The sequence below is a fragment of the Vanellus vanellus genome, assembly GCF_965231255.1.
Source record: "Vanellus vanellus genome assembly, chromosome: 2".
In the NCBI taxonomy this organism is placed as follows: domain Eukaryota; kingdom Metazoa; phylum Chordata; class Aves; order Charadriiformes; family Charadriidae; genus Vanellus; species Vanellus vanellus.
The window spans coordinates 152,296,900-152,316,999 of record NC_138906.1 but is presented as its reverse complement, the minus strand read 5'-3'; the positions used below and the strand labels follow the sequence as shown (position 1 = coordinate 152,316,999).

At 36.9% G+C, this 20,100-nt stretch overlaps 1 protein-coding gene across 3 annotated transcripts in view; it reads left to right on the top strand.

Moving 5' to 3' along the window:
* The window catches only part of CSMD3 (CUB and Sushi multiple domains 3), a gene marked incomplete at both ends in the record, with an annotated part of 716,885 nt that overhangs the window by 672,815 nt on the left and 23,970 nt on the right, over positions 1-20,100 (top strand). For all 3 annotated transcript variants that reach the window (XM_082479076.1, XM_082479075.1, XM_082479074.1), the window contains 4 exons: positions 6,118-6,297; positions 10,038-10,211; positions 13,933-14,106; positions 14,362-14,435. In XM_082479076.1, coding sequence (XP_082335202.1) covers positions 6,118-6,297; positions 10,038-10,211; positions 13,933-14,106; positions 14,362-14,435 — 602 coding nt within the window. The remainder of the gene's footprint in view (positions 1-6,117; positions 6,298-10,037; positions 10,212-13,932; positions 14,107-14,361; positions 14,436-20,100) is intronic.

The window sequence follows — 20,100 nt, the reverse complement described above, 5'->3', positions numbered from 1 at the left end:
TATATATTTTTTATGTTGTTTTTATTTTATGATGTCATATTCAGATATTATTCATTTAATTGCTTTTCTTCACCATGAAAACTGTGTAATATTCTGGTCTTTGGGAGGGCAGAAAATAAAAACCTTGAAATGAACGTTTGAGATTTCTTCTTGTAGTGACTTTGAGGTCAAAACTGTTGTCCCGCTCTCAGATAACATCTTCTATTTGGCCTCTTCATTAACCTTATACTTCCTTTGGTTCCTCAGCTAACAGAAGATATTTCAGCTTCTCTCACATTCATAATAAGCATTTTGCAGCAGTTTATTTTCAAGCCCATCTGCTCCTGCTCTATTACATGTCCTAGTTCATCTTTTAGCAGCAATTTATGAAAATTTCACATTTATGTGACGCTTGAGACTGACTATCATTTTGAGGATAGTCCTCATCAGAGGTATAGCAAACTGTTGCTCAGATTTTGAGCTAATACCCTATTTTTTGTAGAGTTGGCTACTTTACACACTTACAGCAACCCAAAAGTAAGATGATAAAGAATACTTCTTCTTGTGTTTTTTTTTTTTCTTTTTTAATCCATCTTTAATGGTAAGCATGTAGACAGCTGTTTTTGCAGTCAGCAAACCTGTGAGAGAGCCCAATGTTTCTGTTTATCTAGTATCTTTTTCCAAGTTATAATGAGAACCAAATTAATTGTACCGAGGATAAAGGTGTTTTGTGATGATAACTGCATCTATATTTTTTTCTTGTATTTTTGAATGACATTTAGCCGAAGTACATGCTAGAAAAATATTTAAAAAAAAAACACTACTCCAGTAGAAACTTGAGATATTTGCTTAAAAACCTAGAAAAATGTCTTAACAGAGAAAGTAGCCTAATAAAACAATAGGCATTGTGAAGATTCTATGTAATATAAAAGAAGTATTGATTTAGTTAATATACAAGTATTTTAACTTTGTTAAACAATACATTTATTGACATCCCTAATACACAGTTCTCTGTTATGATTGCACATCTAAAAAGTATATCTTCTTATATGTTTATTCCAGTCATAATGTTATTCATGGCTTTTTAGTTTGATGCATATCCCCTAGAGTGGTCAGAGTATGAAAAGAATGGTTGAATTAAAATCTTACCAAAAAAGGTACAAACTCTCAGAATGTCAGACTGACTCATTTCTGCCTTTTTGATCATTGCTGACTATTAACTAATTCCTAAAGGGGTGTGGAAACACTTCTAGGTGCTACAACTTGTATCTAAGCTGATACTAGCTCTAAAATACCCCAAAATGGAGAGGCGTTTCACAGCATCACAGAATAGCCGAGGTCGGCAGTCACCTCTGGAGATAGTCTAGTCCAACCCCTCTGCTTGTGCAACGATCAGCTAGAGCAGGTTACTCAGAGCTGTGTCCAGGCTGTGTCCCTTTCTACAGACCTTTAATTCTATAGCTCCCTAGCACATCTAAATATAAAATTAAAAAATATACTAAATGTCATCATGCTTGCTATGTTCTCTCTTATGACAATATGTCAATTTTAAATAGCTAACAGATAATTAAGAAGAGTTAATGGACAATATTAGCTAAATAGGCTAGTTAACAGATTGTGAGTTAACAATCCCCTCTTTCTCCTGCCAGTTTTGTCTCCAGGTCTATAAAATATGCTTGAAGAAGATTACCTGTTCTAAGGGAACAATTTTCTCGTAATGATTTCAAAGTGTATCCAAAACAGTAGAATCGGTAGTGCCAACAGACTTTGTTGACAGGGCAGTTTTATTTAATTTTTTTCTTAACTGTCCCTACCATGCTGTTGTGGTTTAACCCTGGTATGCAACTAAGCACCACACAGCCTCTCACTCACTCACTCCCCCCCCAGTAGGATGGGGGAGAGAATTGGAAGGGTAAAAGTGCAAAAACTTGTGGATTGAGTTAAAGACAATCTAATAGGTGAAGCAAAAGCTGTGAGCTGTGCACACAAGCAGAGCAAGTAAAGGTTTCATTTATTATTTGCAATCATCAGACAGATGTTTAGCATCTAGCCATACTGCCCAAGTCTCAGAAGGCAAAGGCAGGGATTGGGAGACTGAGGAACCACTCACTGTAAGAGAACATTGGGTTTAAGATCATCTAAGGAATGTGAAGGTGCACAAGTCTGTGGGACCTGATAAGATACATCCACGGGTCCTAAGGGAACTGGCGGATGAAGTTGCCAAGCCACTATCCATCATATCCGAGAAGTCGTGGCAGTCTGCTGAAGCTCCCTCTGACTGGGAAAAGGGGAAACATAACCCCCAGTTTTAAAAAGGGAAAAAAGGACTACGGGCTGGTCAGTCTCACCTCTGTGTCTCTAAATTGGAGGGACATGGATTTCATGGGTGGACCACTCGGTGGATCAGGAACTGATTGGCTGGTCGCACTCAAAGACTTGTGGTCAATGGCTTGATTTCCAAGTGGAGACTGGTGACAAGTGGAAACACTCAGGGGTTCGTACCGGGACTGGCACTGCGTAACATCTTTATCAGCGACAGGAACAGTGGGATTGAGTGCAATCTCAACAAGTTTGCCAATGACACCAAGCCATGTGGAGCGGTTGACACGCTGAAGGGAAGGGATGCCATCCAGAGGAACCTGGACAGGCCGAGAGGTGGGACGGTGGGAACCTCATGAAGTTAAAGAAGACCAAGCACAAAGTCCTGTACCTGGGTCTGGGCAATGCCAAGCACAAATACAGGTTGGGCAAAGAATGGATTGAGAGCAACCCTGAGGAGAAGGCCTTAGGGATGTTGGTTGATGAGAAGGTCAACAGGAGCTGGCAATGTGCACTTGCAGCCCAGAAAGCCAACTGCATCCTGGGCAGCACCAAAAGAAGCATGGCCAGCAGGCTGAGGGAGATGATTCTGCCCTTCTATCCCATTGTCGTGAGACTCCACCTGGAGTACTACGTCCAGTTCTGGAGCTCCCAACATATGAAGGACACAAACATGTTGGAGGGAGTCCAGAGGAGGGCCATAAAGATGGTGAGAGGGCTGAAGGCCCTCTCCTATGAAGACAGGCTGAGAGAGCTGACATTGTTCAGCCTGGAGAAGAGAAGGCTCCAGGGAGGCCTTATAGCAGCCTTCCAGTATCTGAAGGGGGCCTACAGGAAAGATGGGGAGGGACTCTTTGTCAGGGAGTGTAGTGGTAGGACAAGCGGTAACGGTTTTAACTGAAAGAGGGTAGATTTTTGCATTAGATATTAAGAAGACATTTTTCACTTTGAGGGTTGTGTAACACTGGCACAGGTTGCCCAAAGGTGTGGATGCCCCATCCCTGGAAGAGTTGAAAGACAGGCTGGATGGGGCTTTAAGCAACCTCATCTAGTGGAAGGTGCCCCTGCCCATGGCAGAGGGGTTGGAAATAAATGATCTTTAAGGTCCCTTCCAACCCAAAATGTTCTGTGATTCTATGATTCACCCTGTTCAATTGTTCAAGCTATTACAGGATGTTCTTACAAGGAAACAACTCTGTCATTTCTACAGTCAGAGACAATGTTCTCATGAGAACTTCTTGCTGTACTCTTAGATTAAAAGCAAGGACATGCAGCTGGAGTAATTGCTGATACTGGGTGGGAGCTGCTTGCAGCTCCTCTTTTGCAATGAGCTGGCTGAGGTTGTGCCCTTGCCAAGGCACAGCAACAGGTCTTAAGGCCACACTGGATGTGCCTTGTGTGGCACAGCACGGGTCTTAAGACCACACTGGATGTGCAGCGCAGGCCTGAGGCTACTCACATTAACCATATTGTGGATCACTGACTCCTTGATGTACAATGATCCTCTGGTCAGGCTCAGTACAACAATTTAAGCAGGTTTTTGCCTACCACAGTGATTTAAGTGGAGGTGTTCCAACTTTGAATGATTGGATGTACTGCTTGAGCAAGGGAGTTGGACAAGATGACATCCAGAGATCCCTTCATATCTCACCATTCTATAATACTCTGACTGTCCGGATCTGTCTGTGAACTTAAGAAAATGCCACTGAACCTTCTAAGTATCTACTACGTGTTTTTCTTAGTTGAAGCTTTATTCCCATGTTTATGACAAAACACAGTATCTCAGTAAAATCTAGGTCACCTCCTTCCATCTGCTTTTGATTTCTCTGAAAGTCAAATGCTGCATTATAAGACAAAAGAGCAAAAGGATCTTTTTGGTACCACTCATAAACCACCTCTATGAACAGTTCTAATGTTACAACACAGTAATATGACAAATTACTCTTTTTTTTCTCCTTAAGTATTTTCTTTCATGCAACTCTTTTTCCTATAGTAAGATAACGACTAGAAAGTACAGAAGGGCAAAAAGACATGAAAGAAAATCTTGTCTGTTCTGTGTTTTTGTCTTTGTTTTTGTTTTTGTTTTTTTTTTTTCCTTTGAAATATGGCTTGAAAAGTTAATGATAGGAAGATAGGAATTTTGAGAAGGTAGAACAACCTAGACATCTGCTATTATTGGGGAAAAAAGGATAAAGGTATGAGAAGTATATTGTGATTCAGTCAAAACAATAGCACAACTGGAAAAATATCAAGGATGATTTTAGCTAATTTTTCAATGTTAAGGGTAGTAAATGGAATCTGTCAAATAAAGAAAGATAGAAAATGTAGAGTATTTGAGTATATTCGTGTAACTAAGAGAAACAGTTCTTTCACAGCTCTATATTTTTGAAGAATGACAATGAAATCCTGTGAATTTAAAGTTTTTTAAAAAACTAAAATTATTGTGTTACTAGCTAAAATAAAACAGGCTGATCTCCAATTTTCTTTATTACTGCACTAGCTACCATTAGACTAATCCAGGTAACCCTGTGGTATGTTTTACATTCTATTCTGTATCCATAGACAGTGATTCTGTAGGACTTTTTTTTTTTTTTTTTAAGGTTTGAAGTATGAATCTTAATTAGCATCTGCTCACTCAGACTGTGATAAACTGTAGAGCAGGCACACTATATACCTTGGATTCTTGGTTCCCCAATTATTTAGACCAAGGGACCTGGCCAGAATACACTACAAACATTTAGCCACGGGTTTTCTCATTTTGGTAGCCAGCATATAGAGATGGTGCCATTCACATCGGCCATGCTTTGGCATTGCATCAGAGGTGGGCAGAATGTGCTTTCTGCACAGGAAACTGCCTCCCACAATTACCCAGAAGCAATAACAATGCTGTAGGGGGATTGTTGACTTTACTATAAGGTAAACTGTAAAACACATCAGTGATGTATTTTTTATGAACTAGATTTTTTTTCCTTGTGTTTGCTTTTTTCCTGAAAACAACATCTTTTTATCATTGCCACTAGGGTTCTCAAGATTTCTTACTCTGAAAACTGTTTCAGAAATTGATAGATCCAGTTGACCAGACCTGAGAGAAACTTACCTATTTTAATATTATTCTCAGATTATAATGATATAATTCTTTATTAACTCCTTATGAATGTTTAATCTCATTAGGAGATTAAATTATCTCCTGACACTAGAAGTCACAAGAAGTCTTAGAATTTCCATTAATTAAAGTACTATAGGCCTAATTTTGTCATAAGCCATGGCCCATGTTTGGGGTTGCCTGAACATTCTCATCTGTTTATGTACATACTAACCATGTGAGCATTTACAAAGTGGGAGATTTTTGCAGACATATATCTTAAATTTTCCAGACTGTGTTTCCTTTCAGGATAAACCCATGGAAAAGTAAATTAAATAATAGTTATCTGCTTGTTTAATAATGAAGCTCTGAACTGTATTGAGGGTATCAAAGTGTGGAAGTTACATATGGATTATTTCTTGTTTTTTTTTTTTTATTTTTTATTTTATAATCTTGAAATTTTATTGATCAAAATTTTACAGTCAATTACTTCTGCTATTGAACAGATGTATTGATGTTCTCCAAATGTAACTGTTATACAGCTCAACATATTGTGTTTGGCAGCTAATTTAGATGACATATATGTTTATCTTCTCTTGGTAGAGATAAGAATATGATACTTTTTCTTTCTCCTTTTTTCCCCAATAAATTCCTAGTTTTTCCCCATGTTTTTCCTCTCACAGATAAATACATCACATTTAGGTTTTAAAATCTGTTCCTCAACTATTCACTTGCAGTTATCAGCTGTGGAGATCCAGGAGTCCCAGCCAATGGCATGAGATATGGTGATGATTATGTTGTTGGACAAAATGTTACTTATATGTGCCAACCTGGTTATACAATGGAATCAAATAGCTCCTTAATTCGCACCTGTACTAGCAATGGCACATGGAGTGGAGTAATCCCAACATGCAAAGGTACAGCATTTATTTTGATTGTCAACTATTTCTTCTATGACATTTACATCCACAGTTTATTGTAGTGAGTCAGTCAAATATTTCCATAGAATTCAAAACTTAGGATGAATTGGCTGCAAGAATGGTCACTTCATCCTTTGCTTCTTTTCCCTTTTATTTTTCATACCAGCACAGTATGTTGAAAAATGTTTATTGTAGCTTCATAGAAAATTTTATTACTTTGCTGCTCAACTGAATTAGCCGATATGAAATAATTGTTTATATTTGTTTGTTTGTTTAGATTAGCATGCCATACTAAAAATGACTTTATGTATGTCCCTGTCTTTACAAAAAGACCACTCAAGCATGTGATAGACAACTTCGGGAAAGGTCTGCATTTATACAACTGAACTTTGTCAAAGGCAAATTGTTCTGGGTTACCCTATCCATAATACTAAGATTTTTCTCTGATCCATCCTTCATTAGAAATGCACCTTTGAGCATCACTGTGCTGTATCAACATACTCAGCAAAAAGACTAAATCCTTCTAGCAAATTTCCTAATAAACCTTTTTCTGTTTCATCTTATTTTCTGTACTGTGAAAACTGAAAGGATTAATCTCAAGATCTTCCTTTTTCTCTCTTTTATTAATTTCATTCCTGATTTTTGTGTTTTATTGGAAATTTTTAATGTTGTCTGTTGAAATTTAAACAGCAAAAAATCTCAATGTTACTGAAAGACCACCTTATGTGTGTTGTCAAAACAATTTTCTCTGAGAAGCTCACTTGCCTGCTAAACCCTAAAACATCTCTCTAGAGTAATTTTTCTCACTCTTCCTGATACCACAGTTGTAGAGAAGCAGCATCACCTTTTTGGTGTTTTCTTTCTGGGTTCACATTAAGTATGTTTGATCTCTATTGTTTTAAAACTTATTCAGCTAAGTTTGTACTTGCTTTGTTCTCATCCTTCTCCCTTCTGTTTTGTTTTCCGGATGTATGGTTACATACATGCTCAGCAGTTCTCATTTTCCACCCCTGAATTCATTCACCAAAGCAGATCAAATAAATTTCACATCTCCACCCCATTTGCAGTTTCTTTCCTTGCTGAGCACAGTTCTCCCAATGTCTTACCAAGTCCAGTTTAATTCTAATTCACCTTTGATACAGTCAATTTTTAAAGTTATTTTCCCAACACATTCTTGAGGATGCCAGATTTTTATATCCCCTTAACAATATTTTTTTTTTTTTTTCTGTTTGTATTGTGCTCTTAGCCAACCTCTGCTTCAATTATAAGAACGGCCATAGTGGTCCTATTGACCAAGAGTCTGTCTGTCTTCAAGAGTGGCTGTAAGCAAATAGCTAGAAGATCATAAGGCAGAACAAATATTTATGATATATTCTCCCAGCCTCAAATTCTTAAGGACTAAAGGACTACAGGGCACCTACCTGGGAGCAGGAGAGCTAACCCTGATTTGATTCAAATAGAACTATACAAAGAAAGAGTTAGACTGTCAATTTTGGCTTTGAATTTTTGAGTCTTTCTGGGTCTAGGTCATAGCTATTTATGGCTTATATAAATACTAAATAATAATCTTATGCAGAATCCCTAGTGTTCTCAGAATTTCATTCTACTCCACACAGGTTTGTGTGAGTGTACTAGGTAAGTTAATAACCCCCATTTCTTTGACTATGTAAGTAATATATAATATGCAGTAATGTGTTTGAAATGTATAACAATTAAGTCTGACTGTCAGGAGGAAGTGTCAGGGTCCTCTGGTACCATTTAGTCAAAATAATTGGAAAATGAACTGGGCAGAAAATGGATGTGTAATTGTCACAGTGCCATTGAAATAGAAGATATAAATAATTCTCAGGGTTTGCCTAGTTGGAAAAGGGTGCATGTTCATCTACAACTAAATATTCAATTATTCAAGCATTGTCTTTTCTGCAGACTTGCATTCTCTTAAACTGAGAAATGTTGCTCTACACATTTATGGTTAAATCTCTGACAAAAATATTTAGGCATTCTGTCTTGTTGCTCGGTGTTGTTTTGGTTTGCTTTTTTACCCCAAAATTCTGATATTACACCCATTTTCGTGCTACTTCTTCTGCCTGCTTTCCTAATTATTGACTGGTATTTCTTCCTTTATTAATCAGCTCAGAAGTTAAAACATACAGATCTTTTTAAAAGGACTAGTCATGAAGCTCTTGGAGAATGTGGACAGACTTTCGCTGCTTGGAGTACTTATTTTAACTTTTATTAATGCCTCATGAAAGTGCTGCAAAAGCTATCATGTCCTTTTCTGGGTTGGTTGGTTGGTTGGTGTTTTTTATTTAACTATGAACCAGAGCAAGACAAACAGAAAGTATAAAAAATAGGGCCTTAAATTTTAGATTTGGTTTACTGGTTGGAAAAGGATTACTTAATAATGGTACTATTTCATCCAGCATTCTCAAACAGCCATGAATGATGCTGCAGAGCATCTTTGTGATGTAAATAGTTGAGATTCTCTCATTGAAGTGTGTAATAAAAATGGAGAAATGGTACATGGTGAACCTTCTGGAGATCACATTCAAATACGCCGTACTCCTGTTCTAGTGCCTCTGACTTCTTTTAAGCCTGCAAGATGACAGCTGCCTAAACATAAGTTTAAAGGTTATGAGCGCAGCTTTTCATTCCTCCATTCTTCTCACCTGTGTGTTCTCTGATATATTTTTAGTCACCACCTCTTCTTGTTTAACCCAAATGTCTCTACTAAATCAAATTATACTAGTTTCATTTGCTTTCTTACTCTTTTGCTAGCGCAGTTTCTCCCAATTTTTATCTTTTTTACCCCTTTTCTCTTTCTCATTCAATCTAGTAACGGCATGAATTTCCCCCTTTCTCTTTTTGATTCAGATTTTTTTAATTTAACTTCTTTTATACCTGTTTTCCTTCAGCTGTCAATTAGCAATTATTTGTCACTACCCCATTATCCAGTGAATAGAACTTTTATCCTCATCACTGCAGTTATGTCTGTTTATTTCTACTGTCCTCCTGTGGTGCTTTTCAGTCCTCTTTCCTACAACTGAGTAAAAAATGTTTCTATTTTTTTTCCTGGGAGGCCTGGAAATGAGAAACTATACTGAAATACTTCTTGTTGGCCTTCTTAGAGTTAGCAACACTGACAATTTCAAGAGGTTGCAAATCCTTAAATTTTCTCCCTCTAGCTAGAAGCTAGATGCTTTTGCTGAGGAGCTTATTCATGAAGCAAATACTAACCAAACTTAGAGGTAGTCTTTCAAGTCATATTTTGGAGCAATCATCCTGGAATTTCATCCCTGGGCATTAATATCTAGCAATTGCTTAAACTGATTAACAGGAAGAAAGTATTTGACTATTACCATGGTAACTAAAGATAATTGTACTCTATGCTGTCTAACCAGGCAAACAAAATAATGTTGTGTATACTACCAGACATATATTAAATGTTGTACACTTCATAGTCTCCGTACTGCTTTTTAGGTAGTCTTCCTATTTGATTTGATGCAGCATCCTGTTTTATTTAAGGCACTTCATCAATCAGCCACTGCCTCCTAAATGGAGGAAACCAGAAGTACGAACTTCAGGAAATGTGGCAAGAATACAGTAAGGAAGATAGCATGTCCTGACTGTATTGTCCTCTAAAAAAGGTGAAATTAGCACATATGGTTCTTCTAGTAATTGTGTACACTAGGGATATTTACAGCAGCTGGGCCTAATTACTTTGAATATTATTGCAGCTGTTACCTGCCCAACTCCTCCGCAGATCTCTAATGGAAGGTTGGAAGGAACAAACTTGGACTGGGGATTTAGCATTAGCTATGTCTGCTCTCCAGGATATGAACTCTCTTTTCCTGCTGTTTTGACTTGTGTTGGGAATGGAACATGGAGTGGTGAAGTACCTCAGTGCTTGCGTATGTATTTACTTTATGGTCCTGTATTTCTTTATTCAACTATAGTGATTTTTTCCCTCTTTAAAGTTTTCACCATTTTTTTTTTTTCTTCCTACCCCCAGCAGTGGCTCAGTTCATTTCAAACCTGGGACAAATATGATACTTTGATATTTTCCAAAGTTGTTACATAATTTGTAGATTGAGGAGGACACAGGAATATCTGTAAATCCTTTTTGAGCATATACAAAGCCTTAAACACAAGTGCAAAAAAAAAAAAAATTACAGACAATGTGTACCAAATAATCCAAGGCAAAACAAGATTAAGAAGTGCTGCTTGTTTTCAGATCCAGCTACATATAGAATAGGGGTATTTTCATTAAAATCTCTTGCATGTGTTCATTATTCATCCTAAACTTTCTCTTATGTCACAGAGAGTATTTTTCTGTTGGTAATGTTGACTAGGACCCAGAGTTATTCCTTGGCAATTGTCTATTTTTCCCCCTACACTAAATTAAGTTATATATTTTATGCAGTAAATTTTGTTAACCTGAAAGTTATAACATTGATGGATTTTTATATTGCTAAGAATTTTATTACAATAGCAAATGCAGCTTTTTCTTTAGGTTGATGTTATTCTGCTCATTATTTAAAAAAATCTTTTTAAAGAAGTAATTGTGCTGCTTCTGAGAGATATTCAATTGACTGCACTGAAGAAGGTTCTGCAGTTATTTGTAGAATAGCTATACCACTGAAACCCTGTAATGGTTTTGAGCAAGGAGTCAACTGGAAGAGGATAATTTCATCTTTGTGGCTCTACAGATTCTGAAGTTTAATTTGAGCTTGCCGAGTAGCTGAGCTTGCCAGGTAGCTTGCTAAATGTTGCAAAATGCAGTTCTCTGTTCTTTTACTATTTTTTTTGTTTTGTATTCTTCATCTCTCCCTGTCAGAAATATTCTGTGTTTTGGCTATACCTACTACTATGAAAGTGTATCACATAGACGATCTTTTACTTTTTTCTTAATGGTATTCTCATATCATCAACAACAGTTGTTTAGTGTTGCTGAAACTGTATGTGCCACAGCTGGAACATGGTGAAAGGCATTGTTTCTGGAAAAAACAAACAAACAAACAAACAAACAAACCACTAAACAAAACACATCAACATTTGTTGTTTAAGTTCTCTAGATGAAGCTCTTTTAGAGTCCACTATATTATGAACTTCAAAGACAATGAAAAATTATTTTCATCATTCATTCTTGGCTGAAATATTGTGTCCTTACATTCACTTTTGGATACCACAAGCTATTTGTCATCTTTGAGGTTGGAATTCTCAATACTGCAATATTCTGTGAAAAAGGGGTTCCACCTTTAAACTTTTTAAAAGGTATAGTTAGCACAGAATGCAGCTGCCTGGGAATTAAAGGCTGTTTCATGCAGAGATTACATTAACTGAATGGTGTTGATGTGCAATGGTGTTGATGTGCAATGATGTCCATTGGCTTGCAGGAGAAATCAATTGGCAGCCAGTGCTTGTCAGAGCTTAAACTAGCTGCCATCTGGCAGAAATGAGAGCGAGCTGGTGAAAGTCATTCTCAGTGAGCAATCTTTAAGCAGTTCTTGACATTAGAAATTTAGTTCCCAGCTTGGTTCCATAGACCCTGTAGCTGAAGATATGCAAGGTATAGTTGTAAAATGGAATAATTATTCAGAATGGAATATAGTGGTGTCTTTGGTTATGTATTTGTCATCTATGGCCTAGTAAATTTGTCTGCCTAATTATTCATATAGTAATTTGAGTAAAGGACTGCTTTTTTTATAAACTTGGCAATAGATGGTAAAAAAAAAAAAAATAAAAATAGGCCTATGCCTGAAAACTCCTAACTACAGATATGGCTTGCTGTTAATCAATTAAATGTCTTTGAAAAATGAGATTAGCCTCACAGCCTCACTGCAAGAGCTCCATGGCCCTGTGTGTGTTAAAGGCTCTCAGAATCCTTAGGAAAATATTTCCATTGGGAGTGGGAGCACTCACGGAGCTTCCAGTTTGCTCCAACTTTATTTTGCTCTGTAGTTCCGTGTTCCAATATCAGAAGAAAACTGTCGTGTTTTAGCATGATGCCTGGTTTCCATGGTTACCTATATAGAAGGCAGATATTCAGTAGCTATTCAGTGACTGGGTAAAGTTGACTGACAACTAAGTGGTGGAATTTAATTAATTTTATAGAAAATTAATAAATTTACAAAAAAAATGATTTATTAATGTGAGGATTTTTTTTTTCCTTGAGAGTGGTTGCTACTTTGTTGGTACAAAGAACTGTTCAGGAGACAACTTCAAGCTTCTGTGTTAAAAATATATAAGTGTTTCATGTATTTTCAACTTAAGACTTCCACAGAATTTTCTAATGAAAACATAAATTACAACCAAGATCTGTCAATCAGACAATGAGGTTCACTGTTTGGCACTATCCTCAATTCATAGATCTTTTCAGAATTTGGCCTTTAGTTCTGCAGACAGTCCCATTCCACTCAAAGCCATGAAAATGTATACATTTCTGGTATGTATAGATTAAGCCCTTTTCCTTCAGCAACATATGTGTGTGCATGGATTTCCCATACAGTCAGTGTCTGCAGTAAGAGGTGGAGGGCAGGAGCATTTCATGTGAGCAGGTCCTTTGGAAAGCTGAAGACATAGGTGACAAAGACAGAGATATTAGAAATGTATTTTGAAGGTGGTTTTTTGAGAGATGGTGTTTATAGAAGAGAAAGATGGAGAAGAAAATTTCACTGTCTATACAACACACGTTTTTAGAAATATATCGTGACACAGACCCGGGTTAGGGTTTTATTTTTTTGTGCATATTGCAGCATTTTCTGTTTAATACAAAATTAGACTCTACTATGTTGGAATTCACAGTGTGTCAGGGAATAATATAGTCTGATGGCACAGGGTTTACCATAGTGATTGCATATCCTGAATCAATTATTCAAAATGCAGCTTTTGACAATAATCAGTGCTTTATACTGCGGAAGGCCGGTAAATTGCCAGCAGTGTATTTACTTAGTTATGCTATGCTGTAGACATAAGGAATTTTGAGGAGAAAGTAAAAAGATCAATTTAAAAATATGTTCTTATCAGTCAAACTTATCCCACCTAATAACAGCTTATTAGTGTTCGACTTCTAGTTTGCTGCTGAAGTTTCTTTACTGTTTTTTTTTTTTTGTTTTGTTAGATGTACTGACTTTCGAGTGTTATATTTCCATACATACCACATCTTTCAGTGAAGGACGAGAAAGTAAAAACTTATGATTCCTAAAATCTGTCTGATAAACCCTTTAATGATACAAAAAATGTTGAGCACTGTGTAAGTGTCAGAAAGCAGGAGAGTATGAGAGATTGACGTGAAGGTTTGGTACACTCTCTGATTGCTCTCTATAGGAAGATTTGCAGATTGATGTTGAAGAGGTTAATTGTGGATATTTGGGCCTTAATAAAATGTTATGTAACCTATTTGGGCCTTAATAAAAACTTCAAGCTACTGACCAAGCCCACTGTGTAGGCATTTTGAACAGCTAGCAAAATTATTGCAAACTGAAGCAGACTAAAGATTGGCTACATAGTATTTGACCTGTGTTTAATAAAATCAATATAAAACCTGGAGTAACTGCTTGACTGAGTTGAGGTGTTATTTTTTTGTATATTAATAAATGACACATTACATTTCTATCATGTCTTTTCTCACAGCAAAGTTTTGTGGTGACCCTGGAGTACCTGCTCAAGGGAAAAGAGAAGGCAAAAGCTTCATCTATCAGTCAGAAGTCTCTTTCAGCTGCAGTCTTCCTTTTATTTTGGTTGGCTCCAGCACCAGGATTTGCCAAGCAGATGGCACGTGGAGTGGTTCTTCTCCTCGATGTATAGGTAAGGTTACACCCATAGTACTGAAATGTCTTGAAATTCTTATTAGTCCTTTTCTTGCTAAGTCAGTCTAGGAGTTTTCAGCTATTTTGAATCCTGGTGTTATTCTATACTCTTTAAGAATCAAGTTATTTTTTTTTGTTTATTTCATTGGCTTATTGCATGTTATTGAATAAGCTTAATTTTGTGATATATTCATGTGTTTCATTAAAGACTGTAATTTGTTTTTTATTTAATTTATTGTAATTTTTTTTTAAGAACCTACTCGCACAGCATGTGAAAATCCAGGAGTCCCAAGGCATGGGTCACAAAACAACACATTTGGCTATCAGGTAGAGTATACTTCTTTTTATTAAAATGCATATTAAAATATTTTTATGATACCTCAAAGCCTAGAAACTTATTAGACGTCCAGAAACTGCCTCGTAAGACCTGGTTGCTGGAGTGTTGCTGTGTTTCCTTATTTCTAGTTGTTGGAGTACATTGACCTTGTGTCCCTATTAGCATAGCATTACGTGAAACCCTGGTAATTGAGTTCTGCTTGGTTTCATCTTGAAGACGTTCAGTATCTCCCTACCAACATATGTGTTCCGTACTGTTTATCAAGTAGGCTTTTTCTTCTTAGAAGTGTGTATACTTGTGTGCCAAACTGCTAGTGTAAACATACTCTAAAAAACAATGGATCTTTTTCTACTGAGAGCAATTCTGTTGTTACATTTGGAAATGATGTGGCCACAAATAAATTACAAGTCACAGAGGTTGTCAGGTGCCTCAAGAGAGCTTCTAGTTCACCCCCCCTTCTCAAAGCAAGGTCAGCTAGAGCAGATTGATCAGGGCCATGTTCAGTTGGTTTTGAATATTTCCAGGGGTGGAGACGCCACAGCCTCTCTGGGCAACCTGTTCCAAGTTGGTCACTCTTACAATAAAAAGGCTTTTTCTTATTTTTAATCAGAATTTCCTATGTTTCAATTTGTGTCTATTGCCTCTTGTCCTGTCACTGGGCACCACTGAAAAAAAGTCTATCTCTATCACCTTTCCTGCACCCAGTAAATTTTAATGCACACTGATAAGATTCCCCTTGAGCCTTTTCTTTTGCAGGCTGGCCAGTCCCAGATCTTTCAGTCCCTTCATGTGTGCCAGATGCTCTTGTCCCTTAATCGCCTTTGTGGCTCACCACTGGACTCAATGCAGTGTGTTCCCGTTTCTTCTGCACTGATGAGCCCAGCACTGAACCCAGCACCCACTTGTGTCTCACCAGTGCTGAGCAGAGTGGGACAATCACCTCCCTTGACCTTCTGGCAATACTCTGCCCATTTCAGCCCAGAAGGCGTTGGCCACCTTTTCTACAAGGGTGTGTTGTGGAAAATGGTGTTTGCATATGCTTCTGATGGAAACAGAATGGTGAAATTAAAAATGCTTCTGAATTTCTGATTTTCTAAATCACTCAAAGCCATGACATCAGTGAGACATTTTTATGGGTGGGCGTTGTACAGATGCAAAAATGTGCCCTATAATTTGCTAGGAATCTCTAAGGCAGGTGAAACAAGCTAAGAAAGAGTCTAAACTATCCTGCTACATTGGCGTTTGGTGTCAGGGTTGAAAGCTCCAGGCACGTGAAGAGGACAAGGCAGAACAGTAAGCTATCAACTCCCTGGTTGTATGTGGCGCCTGTCCAGTAGCAGGAGTCTAATAAAAACTGCCGATTTCCAGAAATGCAAGAAAGGGCTGATTGAAATTTGAGCAGATTTATAACATAAAATTAGTTTTTAAAAGCAAAGGTTGTAGCTAAAGACTCTTCTAAGTTTCATGGCCAAAAATTTCTCCTCCTACTTAGTGACTGTTTTAGCAATCTTTGGGTTTTCAGATTGTGCTAGATCACAATCAGACACGAATGGTAATATAATTGTGTCAGTTTTCTCCAGGGAATGAAGTGGAGTGCTGTTTTGTAGCAAGATAGAATATGCAGGGGTAATCCTTGGGCTGACTTCCTTTGGGTATAATACAATATAATAATTGAGGGCAACTCTTCAGAAAGGAATCATTACAATGGCCACTTTCTACAATTTTATTGTCACAGTTTCTCTGTCATGTTAACGAGCTTTCTATCACTGAAGAAGCTAATGCAGACTTTCTCATTTGTGATGTCGTGATCGTTGTATTTGTGGTATTTGTGAATGAAAACATCATCACAGCTAGCATGGAACTGCCAAAATACCAGGCAAAATGTCAACCGATAAATAATTTCTAAAAGAAGTGTAGCTGCTGGCAGAATTTACAACCTTTTTCCCACAGGTGTAATGTTAGTGCCTGGCAGCTTTAAACTGTATGAGCTATAGTGTCCTTATCTTCAAGCCAGCAACTTATCTTCAAGCTCATGTAACAAATTTGGTTTTATATAGTAACTAAATGTCTGTACGCCATTTCTGGTTATTCTAAACATGATTGCTTGGTTAATACAGAACAGGGTAGGAGTATCATTTGTATAGATGCAGCTGAGTTTAGCTTTTTACTGAGTGGAAGCAACAGTGAAAACGATTGGTTCTAGACAAGTTATTGTCTGTAAATACTGGAAAGAAATATTACATTACCACATATTCAGTAATATTATGGCTCATTTAAATCGCGAACATATTATAAATTAATTTATATTATGCTATAATTAACATCCTCTATGAATGAGATAACAATGACTTTTGCTTCCATCCATAGCAGAAAGGTAAAGAATAATCCTAAATTGTACCAAAATATGGAAGATGAGATGGCATTGACTTTCTTTTATCTGATAGATCCATTCTCTACCATTTTAAACAAAAGACCAGCAGACCTTATGCAAAATTGAGCAAGATGGTTTGCAGTCGGCAAATGCATAACAAGGAGTCATTACTGTCAAACATATAAGATGGTTTTCTGACTCTAACTCAGGTTTTGGGGTTGTTGTCTTAATTTTCCTCATTGGGGGTTTGGTGGTTTGTTTTTTTTTTTTTGTTTTGTTTTTGAGGTTTGGTTTTGGTTTGAGGTTTTTTTTAACTCTCAAATACTTCACATTTAAACTAACATTAATTAATCGTATCATTTAAGTGACTTAACAATTAAGTTTTAAATTTATGTCTCTGTCTCGTAAAAAAAAAAAAAATAAATAATCAAGCTGTAGCCTGACAGTAGAATTCAATTCTTCGTATGTGGAGTCCTGTTTTAAGTACTTTTCAACAAATGACAATATTTTCTCTTTTACCTGACTATATCACTGACTGTCACTGGCTTTTGACAATACTAATGCCAAGTTGTGAACTTCCACAGCACTGGGGTTTCTTGTTCTTGTTGTTTCCCCCACTCTTGATCATATGTTTTCCTATCTTATTGATCAAATTGAAAGTTGAGGTATATACAACATAATTCCAGGCTTGACTGAAAGGCATATCGAAACCTGGCCTCCCGGAACCTACACTAGCAAAAGCACAAATATCACTACCTCACATTTGAATTGTGTTTCAACTGTTAAATAGAAGCTTTGTAACAAAGAGAGAACAATATGTTGCATGGATTTTATTGCTCGGGTTTGAATTCAGCAGCCAGAAGCAGATCAGCTTCTTGTGTGTTCAAGTAACATCAAAATACTAGTTTAGAGCTACTTGAATATCAGGCATGGCATGTAAATGAGTAGCATCACCTACTTTAATTGTTATGAATATGTACTTCTAGGATGTTTACCTTTCATCTGAGTATTTTTGATTCGACAGTTCTACCTTAACAGTGTGTTACACTGAAGAGCTATTACAGAGACAAAATATCTTTAGAACTTAGTGAATACTGACTTCATCTGTAATCTGGAAAATAAATTTCTCCTTCAAAAGAAACTGCAGTTTTGAAATATGTCTTAAGATATATTGCTAGTAACATAGAAAATTGCTTATAGAACTTTCACCATAAGCTGTTGTAATGCAAGATACTACTAAACTGAAGAAACAGTTTAGAACTGCTTAGACCAATCAGTCATATATGTAAGATTTATTACTTCTTATACTTTTCCAACATATGTTTTTGTAGAAATTCGGCTATTTTCCTCTACATTAAAGCCTGAAGGAAGCCAAAGGGCAGTCTGAATTTAGAAAGGAAAATAGCCGCATTATAGTAGTGGTAGTCCTGTGTTAGCTCTTGGGTTCTATTTTATGAAATGCGTTACAAAGCCATATCTGCAGATGTGGAGCAACCGTGCAAATAATCTCCTTCTGTGAATGTTATGCTTATAAAAACTTTAGTGTTGATTGAATTGTAGGATGAAATTCCAAGAGAAGTGTTGTACAACCACAGTATAGCTGTCTCCTTTAGCACAGTTGGCATCACAACTGCATCAATGAAAATGTAATTTAATTTAGACAGACACCACATAATTTCCCCGGTTCCTTCTGCTTCTCAGGATCCTGAGGTCTGTGGCGTCAGCCAGGTGTCAGTGGGGGATGTTATTGTCAGCATCAGGAGTGCTTCACTGTCAGGGACGTGATTTTGACTTTTGCCCCCCTTCCCGCCCCCTCCCTGAGGTTATTGATAATCTTTCTAATTCACCTGAGGTTATTGATAATCTTTCTAACACACTTTTACACCACTCACAATGCAGCTCCACATTGTATTTCAGTCTACTCTATGAGGTGCTTTTCATCTATGTTGAATACTTGTTTGGTTTTACCCTTGAAACCTGATTCTGTCCAGATCTGCATTTCTTTAAGTGAACATGGGTGAGTTGTTCACAGCCATAAGGTCTCCAGTGCCAAGCATCTGGCACATCTCTTATCATAACCACACCTGTAGTGTTCTTCACAGTACTCTGTGTCCCCATTTCTCAAGGTCTTTGCCATCATTCCAGTGCCATTCCTGTATTTCTCTATACCGCATGACATTAGTGGTAAATAGCTCATCCTGCACATAACAGTTTCTTGTTACTACTATGGTTATAAAGCTGTGGTTGTACACTGTACAAAGATAAAGGAAAACATAAAAATTAGTCATAGCCACTTGATCACAAGAAAATTTGATGTTACAGCTAAACCAAGTTTATAAAAGAAAAAAGCTCCAGGCAGCTCAAGACACTTTTAGACAAAGGAAGCCTGTCATGCCTCTGCCCAGAGGTCTTGCAAACTCAATAGCCTGTTCCTAGTAATGGCAATACTATACTACTGGGCTACCAAACGACAGATACAGCAAAGACTTAAAGAGCTGTGTTTTCATTCATTTAAAATATGATGCTAAAGTTTAGCCAAGAGAAATAACAGGCAGCCTCTTAGCCTCTTGATCCTTTGGTATGAATTGCTGGGGATGGAGAAGCTTGTTAAAATATCTTGATGTTCTTGCTTCTGAAGACCAAGAACAAATTGAATGTAGAGAAACTCATGAAAATTATAAAGATCTTCTATTCTTATAAGAAATATAAGAAATTATAAAGATATTTTTATTGTAGTATTATTATATAATAATAATAATCACTGGTTTACTATTATTATTGGTGGGAAAAATATCTAGAGTACTATTCTATTCTTTATAAATGGGTGCAGGTTAATATTTATACATTTTCTTCTTAGATTGCGACGTCTGTTACGTAAGAACTAATATATGGTCTTTGGTTCTTAGCAAAAGGAAAAGTTATTGATGCTGATTTTTGGAATATCCAAACCATAAGTAACTCTATGGAGAGAGCAGCTATGGAACAGAGATCATAAAGCACTGCACGAAGCAGTATACAAAGAAATATTTTTTATTTCCTCAGGATTGGGTGTAAACACTGTTGCACAGAAAGCAGTTCTTCCCTAAAACAGACAGTGCAGTGAACAAAGATATTTCAGCTGTTTCCCTGTCTCTTCCCACAAGCTGTATAACAAAAAATTCGAAAAAATCAGAACATCTCAAGACTGGGAATTTTTTAAGACCATAGAAAGCTGTATTGTAGCGCCACCTGGTGCTTCTGGGGCAAGAATATTGAAAAAAAGACTTCCCAAAAAGTTATTTTTA